Source organism: Scyliorhinus canicula, chromosome 8, assembly GCF_902713615.1.
Source record: "Scyliorhinus canicula chromosome 8, sScyCan1.1, whole genome shotgun sequence".
Taxonomy (NCBI): Eukaryota; Metazoa; Chordata; class Chondrichthyes; order Carcharhiniformes; family Scyliorhinidae; genus Scyliorhinus; species Scyliorhinus canicula.
Window position 1 is genome coordinate 92,723,400 of NC_052153.1, and position 17,410 is coordinate 92,740,809.

At 43.9% G+C, this 17,410-nt stretch overlaps 1 protein-coding gene across 10 annotated transcripts in view; it reads left to right on the top strand.

Annotated features, from left to right (window-relative positions):
- LOC119970385 (protein prune homolog 2-like) overlaps window positions 1-17,410 on the top strand; it is a 631,375-nt gene that overhangs the window by 596,104 nt on the left and 17,861 nt on the right. For 8 of the 10 annotated variants that reach the window (XM_038804923.1, XM_038804920.1, XM_038804919.1 and 5 more), the window contains one exon: window positions 17,158-17,193. The exons of the other annotated variants lie outside the window; for them this stretch is intronic. In XM_038804923.1, coding sequence (XP_038660851.1) covers window positions 17,158-17,193 — 36 coding nt within the window. The remainder of the gene's footprint in view (window positions 1-17,157; window positions 17,194-17,410) is intronic. 10 annotated transcript variants of the gene reach the window in all.

The following is a 17,410-nucleotide window of genomic DNA, read 5'->3' on the forward strand; positions in this document are numbered from 1 at the left end:
AGGACCTTGAGTAGTTTGGCATTGGAGGTGAAGAGGTATTGGAGGCTTTGACGGGTTTAAAAATGGACAAATCCCCAGTTCTGGATGAATTCCATCCTAAGCTGCTGTGGGAAGTGAAGCAAGAAATTGCAGGGGCTCTGACCAAGTCTATAATTCTTCTCTGGCCACGAAGGGAATGCCAGAGGACTGGGAAATAAACCAAGGAATTACAGACTAATGAGTCTCATGTCAGTGGTAGGTAAGAAAACTATTGGAGAAAATTCTGAAGAAGAGAACTAATCTCCACTTGGAAAGGCATGGGTAGTCAACATGGCTTTGTCAAAGGGAGGTCATGCCTAACAAATTTGATAGGAGTTTTAGATAAAGTGACCGAGTGTGTGGATGAAGAAAGTGCAGTTGATGTAGTTTATATGGATTTTAGCAAAGCCTTTTACAAGGTCCCAAGTGGAGACTGATTGAGAAGGTCGAAGCACGTGGAATTCAGGAAACCTGTCGAGATGGATCTAAAACTGGCTTATAATAATAATAATGTTTATCGTCAGAAGTAGTAACCGGAGGCCAGTGTCCAGCAAAGTACCACAGGGATCAGTGATGGGTCCCTTATTGTTTGTTGTATATTTATAAATCATATAGACGAGAATTTGGGGGAATAATTAATAGGTTTGCAGATGACACCAAGATTGGTAGGGTGGTTGACAGAGAAGAAGAGGGTCCTCGATTACAGGAAGATATAGATGGGTTGGTCAGATGGACAGAGCAGTGGCAGATGGTATTTAACCCTGATAAATGTGAGGTGACAGTCTTTGGAAGAAGAAACCAGACAAACGCAAAGATGTGCAGGTTAGGTGGATTAGCCATGCTAAATTGCCCTTAGTGTCCAAAATTGCCCTTAGTGAGTCCGGTTACTGGGTTATGGGGATAGGGTGGCGGTGTGGGCTTGGGTGGGGTGCTCTTTCCAAGAGCTGGTGCAAACTCGATGGGCCAAATGGCCTCCTTCTGTACTGTAAATTCTATGATCTATAATCACTCTATGAAGGGAGTATGTAATGAATGGCAGGACACTAGGAAGCTCAGAGGAACAGATGAATCCTGAGGAACATGTTCACAGGTCCCTGAAGGTGGCAGTGTAGGTGAATAGGGTAGTTAAGGCATATGGAACACTTGCCTTCATCAGTTGTGGCATAGAATATAAGAGCAAGGAGGTTACGATGGAGCTGCACAGAACGTTGGTTAGGCCACAGCTGGAGTACTATATGCATTTCTGGTCACCTCAATATATAATCATAGAATTTACAGTGCAGAAGGAGGCCCTTTGACCCATCGAATCTGCACAGGCCCTTGGAAAGAGCACCCCACTTGCACCTATCCCATCCCAGTAATCCCATCTAACCTTTTTTGGACACTAAGGACAATTTATCATGGCCAATCCACCTAACCTGCGCATCTTTGGACTGTGGGAGGAAACCGGAGCACCCAGCGAAAACCCATGCAGACACTGGGAGAACGTGCAGACTCCGCACAGTGACCCAAGCCAGGAATCGAATCAGGGACCCTGAAGCTGTGAAACAACTGTGCTACCCCACGGAAGAAGATGATTACACTGGAGGAGGCACAGAGGAGAGTCACCAGGATGTTTCCTGGGGTGGAGCATCTGAGCTATAAGGAGAGATTGGATAGGCTTGGATGTTTTACTTTCGAGCAGAGCAGGCTGAGGAGGGATATGATTGATGTGCATAAGATTAAGGTGTCTGAACAGGGTAAATAGGAAGCAGCTGTTCCCTTTGGTTGTGGGGTCAATGACAAGGGGGCATAGTTTTAGAGTGAGAGACAGGAAATTCTATGGGGATTTGAGAAATTTCACTGAGGGTGCTGAGAATCTAGAATGCGCTGCCTGGGAAGGAAGTGGAGATTGGACACCCCAGAACCATTAAAAAGCCCTTGGATGAGCATTTGAAACACGATCACATTCATGGGTATCGGCCAAGTGCTGGATTAGCGCGAGATCAGGGGTAGTCATTGTCGGTGTAGACTCGATGGGCAAAAGGGCGTTTTCTGCCCTGCAACACTCTAAGAATTTTTGGAATAGACTAATGGGCCTTGTTCCCAAATTGGGTGGGTTTCTTGATCCCACCTTCCTCTTCCCTGAGTAAAATTGCTGGCAATGGTATTAGTTTTAGCACCCGCTCATCTCTGTCCCCAACCCATTGGGACCTAAAGATCCAGCCTGAGGACTTTGCAGGGTCAAGTGGGTTAGTTATACCATGACTGTGCCCAAATGTGACGTTTCAGTCATTACCAGGCGGTCAGACCAGTTTTATTCATATACAAAAAACAAAATTGCTGGACAATCTCAGGTCTAACAGCATCTATGGAGAGAGAACGGAGCTAATGTTTCAAGTCTGGGTGACTCATTGTCAAAGCTTCCCTCACTCCTCCTGTCAGCATTCACATGGAACGTTCCCTCCGGGATACCCTAGTCCACTCCTCCATCACCCCAACACCTCACCCTGTTCTCACAGCACCGCCCCATGCAATCACAGAAGGTGAAACACCTGTCTCTTACCTCTTCCTGCTCACCATCCAAGTGCCTAAACACTGTTTTGAGGTGAGGCAGCACTTCACATACACCTCCTTCAATCTGGTCTATTGCATTCACTGCTCCCAATGTGGCCTCTACACTGGCGAGACTAAACGCAGACTGGGTGACCACTTTGCAGAACACGTTTGGTCCACCTTTGGCAAGCATGGCCACTGTCACTTGCCATTTCAACTCACTGTCCTGCTCTCATGTCCACATGTTTGTCCTTGGCCTGGGCCTGCTACGATATTCCAGTGAACATAAGAACGAGGAGTAGGAGTAGGTCAACTGGCCCCTCGAGCCTGATCCGCCAGTCATTAAGATCATGGCTGATCTATTTGTGGACTCTGTTCCACTTACCTGACTACTCACCATAACCCTTAATTCCTTTACTGTTCAAAAATCTATCTATCTTTGCCTTTAAAACATTCAACGAGATAGCCTCGACTGCTTCACCGGGCAGGAGATTCCATAGATCCATAACCCTTTGGGTGAAGAAGTTCCTCCTCAACTTAGTCCTAAATCTGCTTCCCCTTATTTTGAGGCTATGATCCCTAGTTCTATTTTCAGTGGAAACAACCTGCTTCTATCTTATCTATTCCCTTCATAATTTTATATGTTTCTCTGAGACCCCCCCCCCCCCCCGCCCCCCCATTCTTCTAAATGCCAATGAGTATAATCCCAGTCTACTCCGCTTCCCCTAAGCCAATCCTCTCAACTCCTCGTGAATTAACCTAGCGAATCTCCTCTGCAAACCTTCCAGTGCCAGTACATTTCAAATAAAGAGACCAAAACTGTACACAGTACCCCCGGTGTGGCCTCCCCAGCACCCTATACAGCTGGTCCTATATCCAGCACCACTGCTACATGCCCCCCGCCCCCCTCCCCCCCCCCCCACACGCGCACGCACACACACACACACACACACCTCACACACAACAGTATAAATATTATCCTGTTTTCAGTTCTCTGTAGCTTTGACAGTGTCCTCCAGAATCAAAATGTTAGCACCGTTCTCTCTCCACAGATGCTAACAGATTTGTTGAGATCGTCCAGACCTGCTGAGATCATCCAGCATTTTCTGCTTTTGTTTCAGATTCCAGTATCTGCAGGAATTTGCTTTTACCTTCATACGCTTTGCTGCAGATATTTGGTACAACTCAGTGACTTGCTAGGCCACTGTAGTTAATAGAAAATCACATGACTATCTGGGCTTGGAGTCACATGTACAATAAAGATGACGGATTTTATTAAAAGTCAATGACCAGCTCCTTAGTTTTGTGGGTGGCACAGTAGCACAGTGGTTAGCACTGTTGATTCACTGCACCAGGGTTCCCACATTCGATTCCCGCTTTGGTCACTGTCTATGCGGAGTTTGCACATTCTCGCCGTGTCTGCATGAGCTTCCTTTGAGTGCTCTGGTTTCCTCCCACAAGTCCCTAAAGATGTCCTTGTTAGGTGAATTGGACATTCTGAATTCTCCCTGGTATACCCGAACAGGTGCCGGAATGTGGCGACTAGGGAATTTATTAAGGGTGATACCTAGATTACTGTAGCTGTGTGGGGTATTTATGTTTTTAGTTGTTAAAAATGCTTACTATGTGCGTTTATAAAAATGTTAACTAAATTCGTGTAATAAAGCTTGTTTTTGATTAAAAGTGCTTAGGCCTCTGTTGAATAACACCTGAAAGGCAGGCCCTTGTGCTCATCATAACCAAAATCAATAAACAGTTGTAGGTCAGGTGAACTCCATGATATACTTTGGAGTTTTCTAAACCCTGGCCCATAACAATGAATACATAGATACAGACATTAGGTGAAGCTTATGGAGTGTAGTACTACTCAGTAGAGAAGATGTGTGAAGAGATCAGTTCAGTCCATAAGAGGGTCCTTCAGGAATCAAGTAACAGTGGGGAAGAAGCTATTTTTGAACCTGTTAGTGTGTGTTCTCGGACTTTTGTACCTCCTGCCCAATGGAAGAAGTTGGAAGAGGGAATAACCCAGGTGGGAAGGTTCTTTCATTATGCTGCCCACTTTCCCAAGGTGTAGACAGAGTTAACAGATGGGTCACTGGTTTGCATGATGTTCACAACTCTCAGTAGTTTCCTGCGGGTTGGGCCGAGCAGTTGCCATACCAGGCTGTGATGCAGCCAATTAGGATGCTTTCTACGGTGCATCTGTAAAAGTTGGTAAGACTTGACGTGGTCATGCCAAATTTCCTTAGTTTCCTGAGGAAGTATAGGCGCTGTTGTGCTTTCTTGGTCTTTGGTCGATGTGGGTGGACCAGGACAGATTTTTGGTGATGCGCACACTTTGGAATTTGAAACTGTCAACCATCTCCACCTCGGCACCATTGATGCAGACAGGGGTGTGTACGATACTTTGCTTCCTTAAGTCAATGACCAACTCCTCAGTTTTGCTCACATTGACTGAGAGATTGTTGTCATTACACCACTCCACCAGGTTCTCTATCTCCTTCCTGTACTCTGACTCATTGTTGTTCGAGATCCGACCCACTACAGTTGTGTCATCAGCAAACCTGTTGATGGAGTTGGAGCCAAATTTTGCCACGCAGTTGTCTTATGGGAGTATAGCAGGGGGCTAAGTCCGCAGCCTTGCGTGGCCCTGGTATTGAGGACTATCGTGGAGTATTCAGTGGCATTGCCATCGCTGGATCCTCCACCCTCGACATCCTGGGGTTACCATTGACCAGAAACTGAACTGGAATAGACATATTAATACTGTGGCTTCCAGAGCAGGTCAAAGGCGAGGAATCCTGCAGCAAGTAAATCACCTCCTGACTCCCCAAAGCCTGTCCACCATCTACAAGGCACAAGTCCGGATTGTAATGGAATATTCTCCAATTGCCTGGAAGAGTACAGCTCAAACAATATTAAGAAGTTTGACCTCTTCCAGGATAAAGCAGCCCACTTGATTGCTATCCCTTCCACAAACATTCAATCCCTCCACCACTGACTAACAGTGGCAGCCTTTTGTACCATCTACAAGATGCCCTGCAGGAATTTGCCAATACTCCTTCGGCAGAACCTTCTAAACCCACAGTCACTACCATCTAGAAAGACAAGGGCAGCAGTTGCATGTGAACACCACCACCTGGAAATTCCCCACCAAGTCACTCACCATCCTGACTTAGAAATATATTGTCGTTCCTTCACTGTCGCTGGGTCAAAATCCTGTAATTCCCTCCATAACAGCTCTGTAGGTGTGCCTACGTCTCAGGGACTGCAGCGGTTCAATAAGGCAATTCATCACCACCTACTGAATGGCAACTAGGAATGGACAATAAATGCTAGTCTGGCCAGCGATGCCTACTTCCCATAAATTATTTTTTTTAAAGGTTTAGTGCCAGTCTCTGGATTACTTATCCAGTAATGTAACTAATATGTTAGAAATCTCTTCAAGTGCTTACGCCTTGCAGTTGTCTGACTTCTGTGTATTTTGTGGTTTTAGTGTCTAAGATACAGTTTCTATTAAACAATTGCTTCCTTTCAGACATTAGTAGCTTTGGATACCGACCAGAAATTCAGATATTTACTCCAAACCATTAAAACACAGCTTCCTCCCGTATTCACTGGGTTTTAGTGGAGATGACACCAGCTCCTTCGCCTGCATGTTACCTTGCCTGAAACTGTTCTCTGCTCCCTGTTTTTGTCGGATCAAGATACCAAGGCAGATGATGTTTGATCTTCATACTGTAGTCTTCACATGAGCCTTAATCCTGAGACTCTAGCCCGTTTCAGTTTGTTGCCCTTGGCTTTACATTGCCCAGGATTACAGTTATTATACCTTGTTCACTAACATAATTGCCGCCATGTTGCCTCAAGAATTCTCTTGTTTTGCTTCACTGACATCTACAGTTTACTACAAGAGCACTTCAATAGTCTTTGACCTCAAAGTTAGCACATTCTAAAGTCGCTAAAAATAAAATGCAAACTCCATCAATAGGGATCTAATCAACTACCATTGTAATTATTCTGTAGAATTTTTATCGTTCAAAGGCTTTTCTGAGGTGTCATCTCATTCTATAATTAATTTACAAGGACACCCCACCAGACTCAAATATTTTATTTTTATTTTACTTGCGTTTCCTATGCTTGGCTATTACCGCACCATACATGAAAGACAAACTTTAGAGATTTGTGATTTTCTACCAATTTCCATGATTCTTCATAAGTGTGTAATGGGGATTCCACTGTAAATTACAATTGATTACTGATTAGACCCTTGAACGTTTAGTACACTGGCATAAAGAGAAGAATAAAGTATTGAATCAATAACTAAATAAACAATGATGACAATATTCTAGTTTAGCGGCAGTGGTTAGCACTGCTGCCTCAAAGCGGCAGGGACCCGAGTTAGATTCCAGGCTGAGTATCTGTCTGTGCACAGTTTGCACATTCTCCCAGTGTCCATGTGGGTTTCCTCCGGGTCCTCCCGTTTCCTCCCATAGTCCAAACTTCTTCAGGTTAGGTGGGGTTGCAGGGCTAGGTCGAGGAGTGGGCCTGGGTATGGTGCTCTTTCAGAGGGTCGATGCAGACCCGATGGGCTGAAAGGCCTCCTTCTGCACTGTAGAGATTCTATGGAAATAAATCTATGATTGAAGAGTATTTGGTCAGATTTCATTAATAGAGTGCATGTAAAATAAAGTGGTGGGGTGGAATTCTCTGATAAAACGACTCTGACTGAAAAGCCGTGTGTACCTCTCCAGGTTGTCAGAAGAAAAATCAGTGGATGTGTTTAGCACTGTCACTCTGGAATGGCGGCGACTCACCCCGCCACACATATTCACCACCCCCCCACACATATTCACCACCCCCCCAATGGAGAGGGGTTTTGGTTTTCACACCAGCAGTTCAGAGGACACTGCTCAGTCCACTCCGGGTCTCCTTTTTTTTAATGTATTTTATTCCAAACTTATTCAAAATTACAAAAACATGAATAAGCCGGGGAGCATTCTCCACATCTCAGAATTCACAGTTTGTACAGGTTTGTTTTCCCCATTTTTCACCCCACCCCCCTTTGACAAACAATTCCTCAAACATGGCCGTGAACAGTCCCCACTGTGTTTCAAAGCACTCTACTGATCCCCTCTATTCAAATTTGATGTTCTCCAAGCAGAGGAAGGTCTCCTAGCCAGGCCGCCACCCCCGGCTGTCTTGCTGACCACCATTCCAGCAAAAATCCTTTGGGCAACTAGAGAGGCGAAGACCACCACATCAACCTTCCTCCCCTCCATCAGCTCCTGCATTTCCAATTCCCCAAAAATCAGCATCATCGGGTCCAGCCTGACCTCTAACCCCAGAATCTTTGCTAGCAGCCCGAACATCCACTCCCTGTATCTCTCCAACTTCTCACCACTCCGGGGTCTCCAAGCACCCCCACATTTTTGCCATGATTTCAAGAACCAGTGGTGAATCATGCCGGCACGACATCACGTGGGCCTAGGAAGTATGGCCTAAAGTCATTTATTTACATTTAAATGTATTTAAAATAATGGAAATCCAATTCACACCCTTTCTGGGTTTGAACCTGATCACATCACCAGCAGGGAAAATCTCCAACTGAAGTCTCCCCAGCGCAAATCCCGTTATAAGACCATAAGACATAGGAGCGGAAGTAAGGCCATTCGGCCCATCGAGTCCACTCCACCATTTAATCATGGTTGATTTCAACTCCATTTACCCGCTCTCTCCCCATAGCCCTTAATTCCTCGAGAAATCAAGAATTTATCAATTTCTGTCTTAAAGACACTCAATGTCCCGGCCTCCACCGCCCTCTGTGGCAATGAATTCCACAGACCTACCACTCTCTGGCTGAAGAAATTTCTCCTCATCTCTGTTCTAAAGTGACTCCCTTTTATTCTAAAGCTGTGCCCCCGCGTCCTAGTCTCCCCTGCTAATGGAAACAACTTCCCTACGTCCATCCTATCCAAGCCATTCATTATCTTGTAAGTTTCTATTAGATCTCCCCTCAACCTCCTAAACTCCAATGAATATAATCCCACGATCCTCAGACGTTCATCGTATGTTAGGCCTACCATTCCTGGGATCATCCGTGTGAATCTCCGCTGGACCCGCTCCAGTGCCAGTATGTCCTTCCTGAGGTGTGGGGCCCAAAATTGCTCACAGTATTCTAAATGGGGCCTAACTAGTGCTTTATAAAGCCTCAGAAGTACATCCCTGCTTTTATATTCCAAGCCTCTTGAGATAAATGACAACATTACATTTGCTTTCTTAATTACGGACTCAACCTGCAAGTTTACCTTTAGAGAATCCTGGACTAGGACTCCCAAGTCCCTTTGCACTTTAGCATTATGAATTTTGTCACCGTTTAGAAAATAGTCCATGCCTCTATTCTTTTTTCCAAAGTGCAAGACCTCGCACTTGCCCACGTTGAATTTCATCAGCCACTTCTTGGACCATTCTCCTAAACTGTCTAAATCTTTCTGCAGCCTCCCCACCTCCTCAATACTACCTGCCCCTCCACCTATCTTTGTATCATCGGCAAACTTGGCCAGAATGCCCCCAGTCCCGTCATCTAGATCGTTAATATATAAAGAGAACAGCTGTGGCCCCAACACTGAACCCTGCGGGACACCACTTGTCACCGGTTGCCATTCCGAAAAAGAACCTTTTATCCCAACTCTCTGCCTTCTGTCTGACAGCCAATCGTCAATCCATGTTAGTACCTTGCCTCGAATACCATGGGCCCTTATTTTACTCAGCAGTCTCCCGTGAGGCACCTTGTCAAAGGCCTTTTGGAAGTCAAGATAGATAACATCCATTGGCTCTCCTTGGTCTAACCTATTTGTTATCTCTTCAAAGAACTCTAACAGGTTTGTCAGGCACGACCTCCCCTTACTAAGTCCATGCTGACTTGTCCTAATCCGACCCTGCACTTCCAAGAATTTAGAAATCTCATCCTTAACGATGGATTCTAGAATTTTGCCAACAACCGAGGTTAGGCTAATTGGCCTATAATTTTCCATCTTTTTTCTTGTTCCCTTCTTGAACAGGGGGGTTACAACAGCGATTTTCCAATCCTCTGGGACTTTCCCTGATTCCAGTGACTTTTGAAAGATCATAACTAACGCCTCCACTATTTCTTCAGCTATCTCCTTTAGAACTCTAGGATGTAGCCCATCTGGGCCCGGAGATTTATCAATTTTCAGACCTTTTAGTTTCTCTAGCACCTTCTCCTTTGTGATGGCAACCATATTCAACTCTGCCCCCTGACTTTCCTGAATTGTTGGGATATTACTCATGTCTTCTACTGTGAAGACTGACGCAAAGTACTTATTAAGTTCCTCAGCTATTTCCTTGTCTCCCATCACTAGATTACCAGCGTCATTTTGGAGCGGCCCAATGTCTACTTTTGCCTCCCATTTGTTTTTAATGTATTTAAAGAAACTTTTACTATCATTCCTAATGTTACTGGCTAGCCTGCCTTCATATTTGATCCTCTCCTTCCTTATTTCTCTCTTTGTTATCCTCTGTTTGTTTTTGTAGCCTTCCCAATCTTCTGACTTCCCACTACTCTTTGCCACATTATAGGCTCTCTCTTTTGCCTTGATGCATTCCCTGACTTCCTTTGTCAGCCATGGCTGCCTAATCCTCCCTCTGATAACCTTTCTTTTCTTTGGGATGAACCTCTGCACTGTGTCCTCAATTACTCCCAGAAACTCCTGCCATTGCTGTTCTACTGTCTTTCCCACTAGGCTCTGCTTCCAGTCGATTTTCGTCAGTTCCTCCCTCATGCGCCTGTAATTACCTTTATTTAACTGTAAAACCTTTACATCTGATTTGGTCCTCTCGTGAGATTTAGAGGCCATAACGGGATTTGCGTACACATCAAACGGACCCAAAAAAGGTGTCCTGTAGTCTTTTGAAGAGAGCCTCTGTGGAATACCTCACATCTGCAACTTTACAGAGTTTTCAGGACGGCAGTAAAAGAGTATTTCATGTAAAACTTACAGCCTTGCTCACTTGACAAATATAAAACAAATTAATTTACTGACTACACAGCAAATGATTGATTTTAAATACTGGAGGGAGTAATTGCTGGCTTAGTTTTCTAAATATTTGCATTGTAAATGGAAGAAATAACTTCTAAGATTGTTGTTTTAACTAAGTAAATTACTGGATTCAGTCCCTGAGTAACTCCAACCTGGCAACCTACAATTCAGTATCCACTCTACACTGTTTGATGCTGACTCATTTTCACAGCCAATTCTCGAGCTCAGATTGCTTAGCTCTTGTCCAGATACTGTTTGCCAAACAGCTCAGATTGGTGTTCTGCCCTGCTGCTTTTGAACTTTCCTCCAACTCCGAGCCCTGCTCTCGGTCTGCGGTTTGCTCTCTTGAACTGCTGTCACCACCAGCTGTCACCAAACTTTCCAAAGGCATTTCAAGCATGCTACAAGAAAAATAGATCCAGTCCGTTAATCCCGAGGCTCAGCTCGCCTATGAAATTTGCTTCGCTATTTGTTCACATTTTAAATCTGCTTTGTGAAGCAGTTTACATTAACAATTATATTCCAAAGTGCTAGGATATTGTGATGGCCTGACAGTGATGAGGCGGAGGCTCTTTGTGTGAACAGAGTTTATTGGTAACAAGCAACAATGGAACAGAGACCACTGACGTCGCTGCCCTGGAGCCGTGCAGCGCTGCTGCTCCAGCCTTTATATCTTTACTATATGACTCCCTATTGTATTCTGCTCGGAGAGAACTCCACCCTATGTGTCAATCACCTGCTCTTGTACCCCGGAGCCTCCTCTGCTGTGCTGTTTTAAAGAGACTGGCACCTCCATCCACTATAGATATCAAGGAACAAATTATGTTAGCAAGCTTGTAAAGCATCCACAAAAATCCTTTCCTGAAAGCGATATTCTTGAAAACCTCTTTCCTTACAACTGACTTCAGCTCCCTCTCTTCACAGCCTAAAAGCTTTCAAAATTATGCGTTTTAGTTTTAGATAGCATAAATCCAGCTGCTTGAATAGTGCATGTGAAATAGCTTTTATTGTGTCATTTTTTGTTAAAGACATTCACTAAGTAGTGTAGCTAAGGGAAGACACTCAGTGAAAGGGTTTGAGGAATCTCCTTGACACTATGGTGCCTCAATTAGGTGCTTTGTATCAAAAAATAAATACTGAAGACATTGGTGGAACTACCTCAGAGCAGTAACTGACAGTTTGAGGGGGCAGAAATTAACATCAGTGAAAATGTAATTGTTAACCAGGAAGTTTCAGAAATCTTGTCACTTCAGCTGCATATGTGTTAATTCGATGATGTGTAATGGTGTAAAAGAACTGAAGTGTCGATGGGCTCCTGCTCCAATTAGAACAGAGATAAAAATAAAAGTTGCAAATGTGGAAAGATGAAATAAAAAAATTGGAAATTACAAAGATGACTAAACTGTGAATTACTCAACCTCATCCTTTAAATGCTGTAAAACTTAATTAGGTGCAGAATGGGACTCAGCCTGCAACTGGGGTATGAATCATTTCACTGACAAACATTTTCCAAAATAAATGTTTGTTACTCTGATTAAATTCAGTCAATTTGTTTCATTTAATTAGGGGCAAATGATTATTATAGGCAGTTAAATAAGCACATATTCGAGTATAGATGGTATGGATATTTCACCAGATTCTTTAAACCAGTAAGTATTCTCTCTATCAACCATAAATAACTGTAGTCCCAAACCGATGAAAAACAAGTGCTGGAAAATGGGATTAAATTAGTAGGTGTTTGATGGTCGGCACCGACTCGATGGGCCGAAAGGGCTCTTTTTGTGTTGGAAATCTCTGACTTGCATGATCGGAATTAAGTAAATTGTATTAATCTTAGCTGAACTACCCCAATGCCATCAGGTGTTGAACAGTTAATTGTTAAATAGGAGTTCAAAGCAGAGCTAAGTATATGCATATTAAATGTTGGCAAACATACAACATCTGTAAGGACACCATGAGGGAATGTAACCATCTTTCCTTCACATTCAATGGAATTACCATTGCTAAATCCCAATTATCAACATCCTGGGGATTACCATTGAAAAGAAAGTTAACTGAACTAGCCAGATAAATACTGTGGCTAAAAGAGCAGGTCAGAGATTGGGAATTCTGCTGGGAGTAACTCACCTCCTGACTCCCCAAAACCTGTTTATTACCTACAATCCACATGTAAGGCGTGTGATGGAGTACTCTCCACTTGCCTGGATGAGTGAAGTTCCAGTAACATTCAAAGCTCAACACCATCCAGAGCAAAGCAGTCTGTTTGTTTGGGACCCCATCAACTACATTAAGCATTCACTCCCTCCATCACCGAAGCACCATAACAACAATGTGTATCATATATAGGGTGCACGGCAGCAACTTGCCAAGGTTCTATCGACTGTACCTTCCAAACCAGTGACCTCTATCACTGAGAAGGGCAATGGCACCAGATGCATGGGAACACCACTGCCTGCAAGTACTCCTATAAACCATAACCCATCCTGATTTGGAACTATATCAGTGTTCTGTGACATTTGCTTGTCAAAGTCTTGGAACTCCCTCCCTGACAGTGGAACTCCCTCCCTAGGATTGCAGCAGGTCAAGAAAGTGGCTGACCACCTTCTCAAGAACAATTAGAGATGGGCAATAAATGCTGGCTGTACCATTGATTGCCCACATCCCGTGAAGGAATAAATAAAAAAGATAAGCTTCATTTTGGGTATAACCACTTCAACAGAAGGTCAGTTAGACAATTTGAGAATTTTCTGTGGTAGACATTGTCATGTAAGAATTTGGAAAGATGAGCATAGATCATCTTCTATTTTGAGAACTGAAGGAATCTTCACAGGTAACAAGGCAGGTTTGGGTACATACAATGAATTAAATTCACAAAAGTGATGTTGGGCCAAGATCCCATCATCACCCACTTCCGAGTTTCACCAGGGTGGGTTTGCAGGAGTGCTGGGGATTCTCCATGCAATTAAGTAGGTTATGCAAGTAGGCAATTAAGTGTATAACAGCCAGCACACATATTTCCTAAGATGTCAGCAAACTTTCCATTGTTTGCCAGGCTGGGAAGGCTTTGAACAATGAAACTGAAGAGCTGCAGCCATAGCCAGATGAGAGGCTGCTGTTCACAACATTCCTTCTCAGAAAGTACTTTCACTGTTTGGCAAGTGTTTGACAACTTCTTTCAAGTCACTTCACCTGTTTTGTACTTCTCTCACCTTCAACTGCATGTCCTGCTGCCGGCCTTCACTACAGCATGGGCACCACTTCTGCAGCTCTATCTTGTGAGTAGGGACAGGAGGAGCAACAACACCAGCAGCCACAGGAAAAACATAGCACTGACATCAGCTGCCTTCCCTTCAGATCCATGCCACTATACAGAGCTGAGGGAACTGACAAGATAGTTTGAAGGAGATGAGACCTTTAACATAGGATCCAAAGGCAATGGATCAGTGTGATCAACATTTATGAGCAGCAGCGCCTTGGGAGGCTCAATCTTTTATTGAAGACGATGCTGACATAAGCAGCCTCCTGGAACAAAACCTCCCTCCCAGTGAACTGGATGGCCCTAAATTATTGGTGGCCTTCAAGGCATCTTGTTTCACCTCCCCTCATCACCCTTCCTAGATATCTGCCTCTTTCCAAAGTTCTGTGCTCTCTTCTGGAAGGAGAAATTTGAGTGTGTGGGGGGGGGGGAGGGGGCAACATTTGTGGAGAGTGACTTTGAGGCATGTGTGCGAGGATAAGAAGATGGGAATGCAAGGTGTCTTCAGAAAGAAATATGAGTGGGGTTGGAAGATACGTTGACCTGAGTGCTGCGCAAACAAAGGCGGAGAGTCAGAGTTTGGAACTTGGAACCTGAAAGTTTTATGTCAATCGCCTTTCCTACTCTCCTGAGGTCTTGGAACCTCTTGGTGCATTGTCTCCAGATTGAAGGGACTACACATCTACTGCTGACCCCTTTGGGCAATTCCATCCACGCCTGGTTAGAGGAACTGTCCTCTGTTAGGATCAGCTGAGGAGGAATGAGCTGGCTTCCTTTGTTTTTTGAACCCCTCTATGATCTCTTATTCTATCTTCAAATAAGAGTCAAAGGTCTGGTTGATTGATACAACTTTATTTGCTAATCATTCACCTTGATACACTTGAATAAAATCTGAATCAAACATATTGATCAAAATAATACATAACTGGTCAGAGCATAGCGAAAAAGAGTTAAATAGAAGGATAAGAAAAGTATAAAGAAAGTTACTTCAAAAAAAATCAATAGATGGTTCAAAAATTCATAAAAGCATAAATTCGGAACCAAAACCTTAACCACGAAGTCTTACTCTCAAATAAATTCTTATCGATGGTCTCATCCCTCTTTCATCTCATTGGTTTCTAATTCTCAGCTGAGATCTCCTGATTTATTCAAATACATGTCTGTCACTTAGAAAATGATTTATTAATAAAATATTGGTCATTACTTAAGATTTATTAATATCAAGTTAATTCAGTGTCCACGTGTGCCAGCCACGTGCGCAATTCTTACAAGATAAGGTGCTTGCATTAACCTTGCTGTTGCTAAGTATTTGATACATTTTCATTACTAAATGTACCGGAATACAATGAACTATTTGTTACATGAAATCTTTATGCACCATTTCATGAAACAATGTCTGAATTTCTACGGACATGGCAATAGATTATTCATTATCTGAAACAATGACTATCTTTTCACAGTCAGGACCTTGTGAATAATTCCATTCACCAGCTCTGCAATCAATCAATCCTTAAAGGCACCAAATAAATCAATGAATCAATAATCTATCAACCCCACAGTTGCTTGCAACAAAGATTTGTGTAAAACTCTCTCTCCACCACTTCCCAATGGATACCTTTTCCGGTCTGCATATATTTACTTGTACCAAGGAACCAATCAAAACAGGTTTTCTTAATTCAAAGAATGAGTAAGTTTCACTATAACTGGAGGAACAAGTAATAAAAAAAACACAACACATTCACTCAGATCAATAAAGAAAGTTTTAAGATTGCAAATAAAAGTTTTTTAAAATATTTGAAGACAACGTTGGCTTTTCCACAGGTTGTGGCTGTTGGGCTATGTGATATCAATATAACTGCCGACCTGGCAATTTTGCAGTCTGTTGGAGAAACTTGTTGGCTTGTGAGAGGAGGACATAAAAGGAAATATGGGGTTGGATTACCGATTTTGAGGCCATGTCTGTAGGAAGTGTCTTGTTTTACGATGATAAAATCGGCGGGGCCCAGCACCAATTCTCCGACCAGTGAGGGGCTAGCAGCCGTGCCGTGTAAAACACACAGCCTTCAAGAAATAAATGGCCGGAGAATTACCGGGTCAGTGGCCGCGCATGCGCACGGCACGACTGACAACATGGCAGGGGCCGCGCGCGTGCGCAGACACAACCTGCCAGATAGTGTCTCCCTGGACACCCCCTCGCCACCCCCCTCAGCCCACGCCGAAGGCACCCCCGGCCAACAGCACTGATCCCCCTGCCCCCCCCCCCCCCCCCCCCCCCCACTGCGGCAGCGCTGGACACAGTCCGCAGCCGCCACGCTGGGTTCACAAAATCTGAGGGCACAGGTGTTCCGCGCCATCAGGAACTTTGCCCATCGGGGGCGTAGCATCAGGGGAGGGCCTTCACGTAACATCCTGAGGCCGTCCCAATGACGTGCGATATCCTCCTTGATGACACCATTTTGGAGAGGGTGGCGCATCCGAAAACAGGTGCCGCCCCGATCGGTCATAAAGAGGCATTCTCCGCCCAATCGCTGATTATGATATCGGTGTCAGGTAAAAGAGAATTCCGCCCACGATATTCTTGTTTCTTTACCATTGTTCTTTTATTCTGCCAAACAGTGGTCTTCAGAGCCAGTTTGAAACCCATTTCTCTGTCTAAAACCCAGGAGGTCGAATAGGCATGCCTTGCATCCAAAGTCCATTTTGCTTTCAACTCAGAAACTTTTCCACACATTCTGATATAAATCAACAGCAGATGATATTTGGGTCAGTTGTGGGTCATCCCCACTCTGACATCATATTGGCTGTCGTAACACCTCTTCCTCCCATTCTTGAGAACGGTCACTTCACTGTAGTCCCTTGGTTCCCACAGCGAGCCATGCAGCTAAGAGTGAGACGCCGAGGGAGCAACCTTTCCAAGTTTCCTCTCCACACCTGTGACTTTTACAACCTCAAAATCTAAATTGAGCTTTTCTGACCCCTGCCATGGCCCCTTTAATTCTAATTCTTCCATGACCAATTCAGCACTTGATCCCAATAATTTGGATGGAGGAACTGAATGCATGGTACGGAAATTTGATGATGACACCAAGATGGGTCGGAAAGTAAGTTGCCAAGAGGTAAAGAGGGCTCTGGACAAGTTAAGTTTTTTTCAAATGTCCTTATCAATATTCAATATCCCTTGATTTTTTTTTCCACTGAAGCTCTAAAGATGATTTCTTCTGCGTAACTATTGTGACTGAAAGTTTTTTAAATTTCCTAACCTTGGTTTAATGACTTATTCCCTATAAGGTATGAAGAAGAAAAGTGTATAAAAAGAAGGATGAGGTAAATTATGAAATTTCAAGCCATGTTACAGGCTGTAGCACTGCCCTACACTGCAGAAAACTAACCTTTTTGCTGTTGGGTGATCTCAGCAGTAGCTATATTTGCTTGAATGTGCTGATCTATCTTTCTGCTGCCATCTTACTCTACTCTTATTAACTGTGTGAGTAACACTGGACAAAAGCTATGTCGTCGTCACTTGCACCGACAGCAACAAATT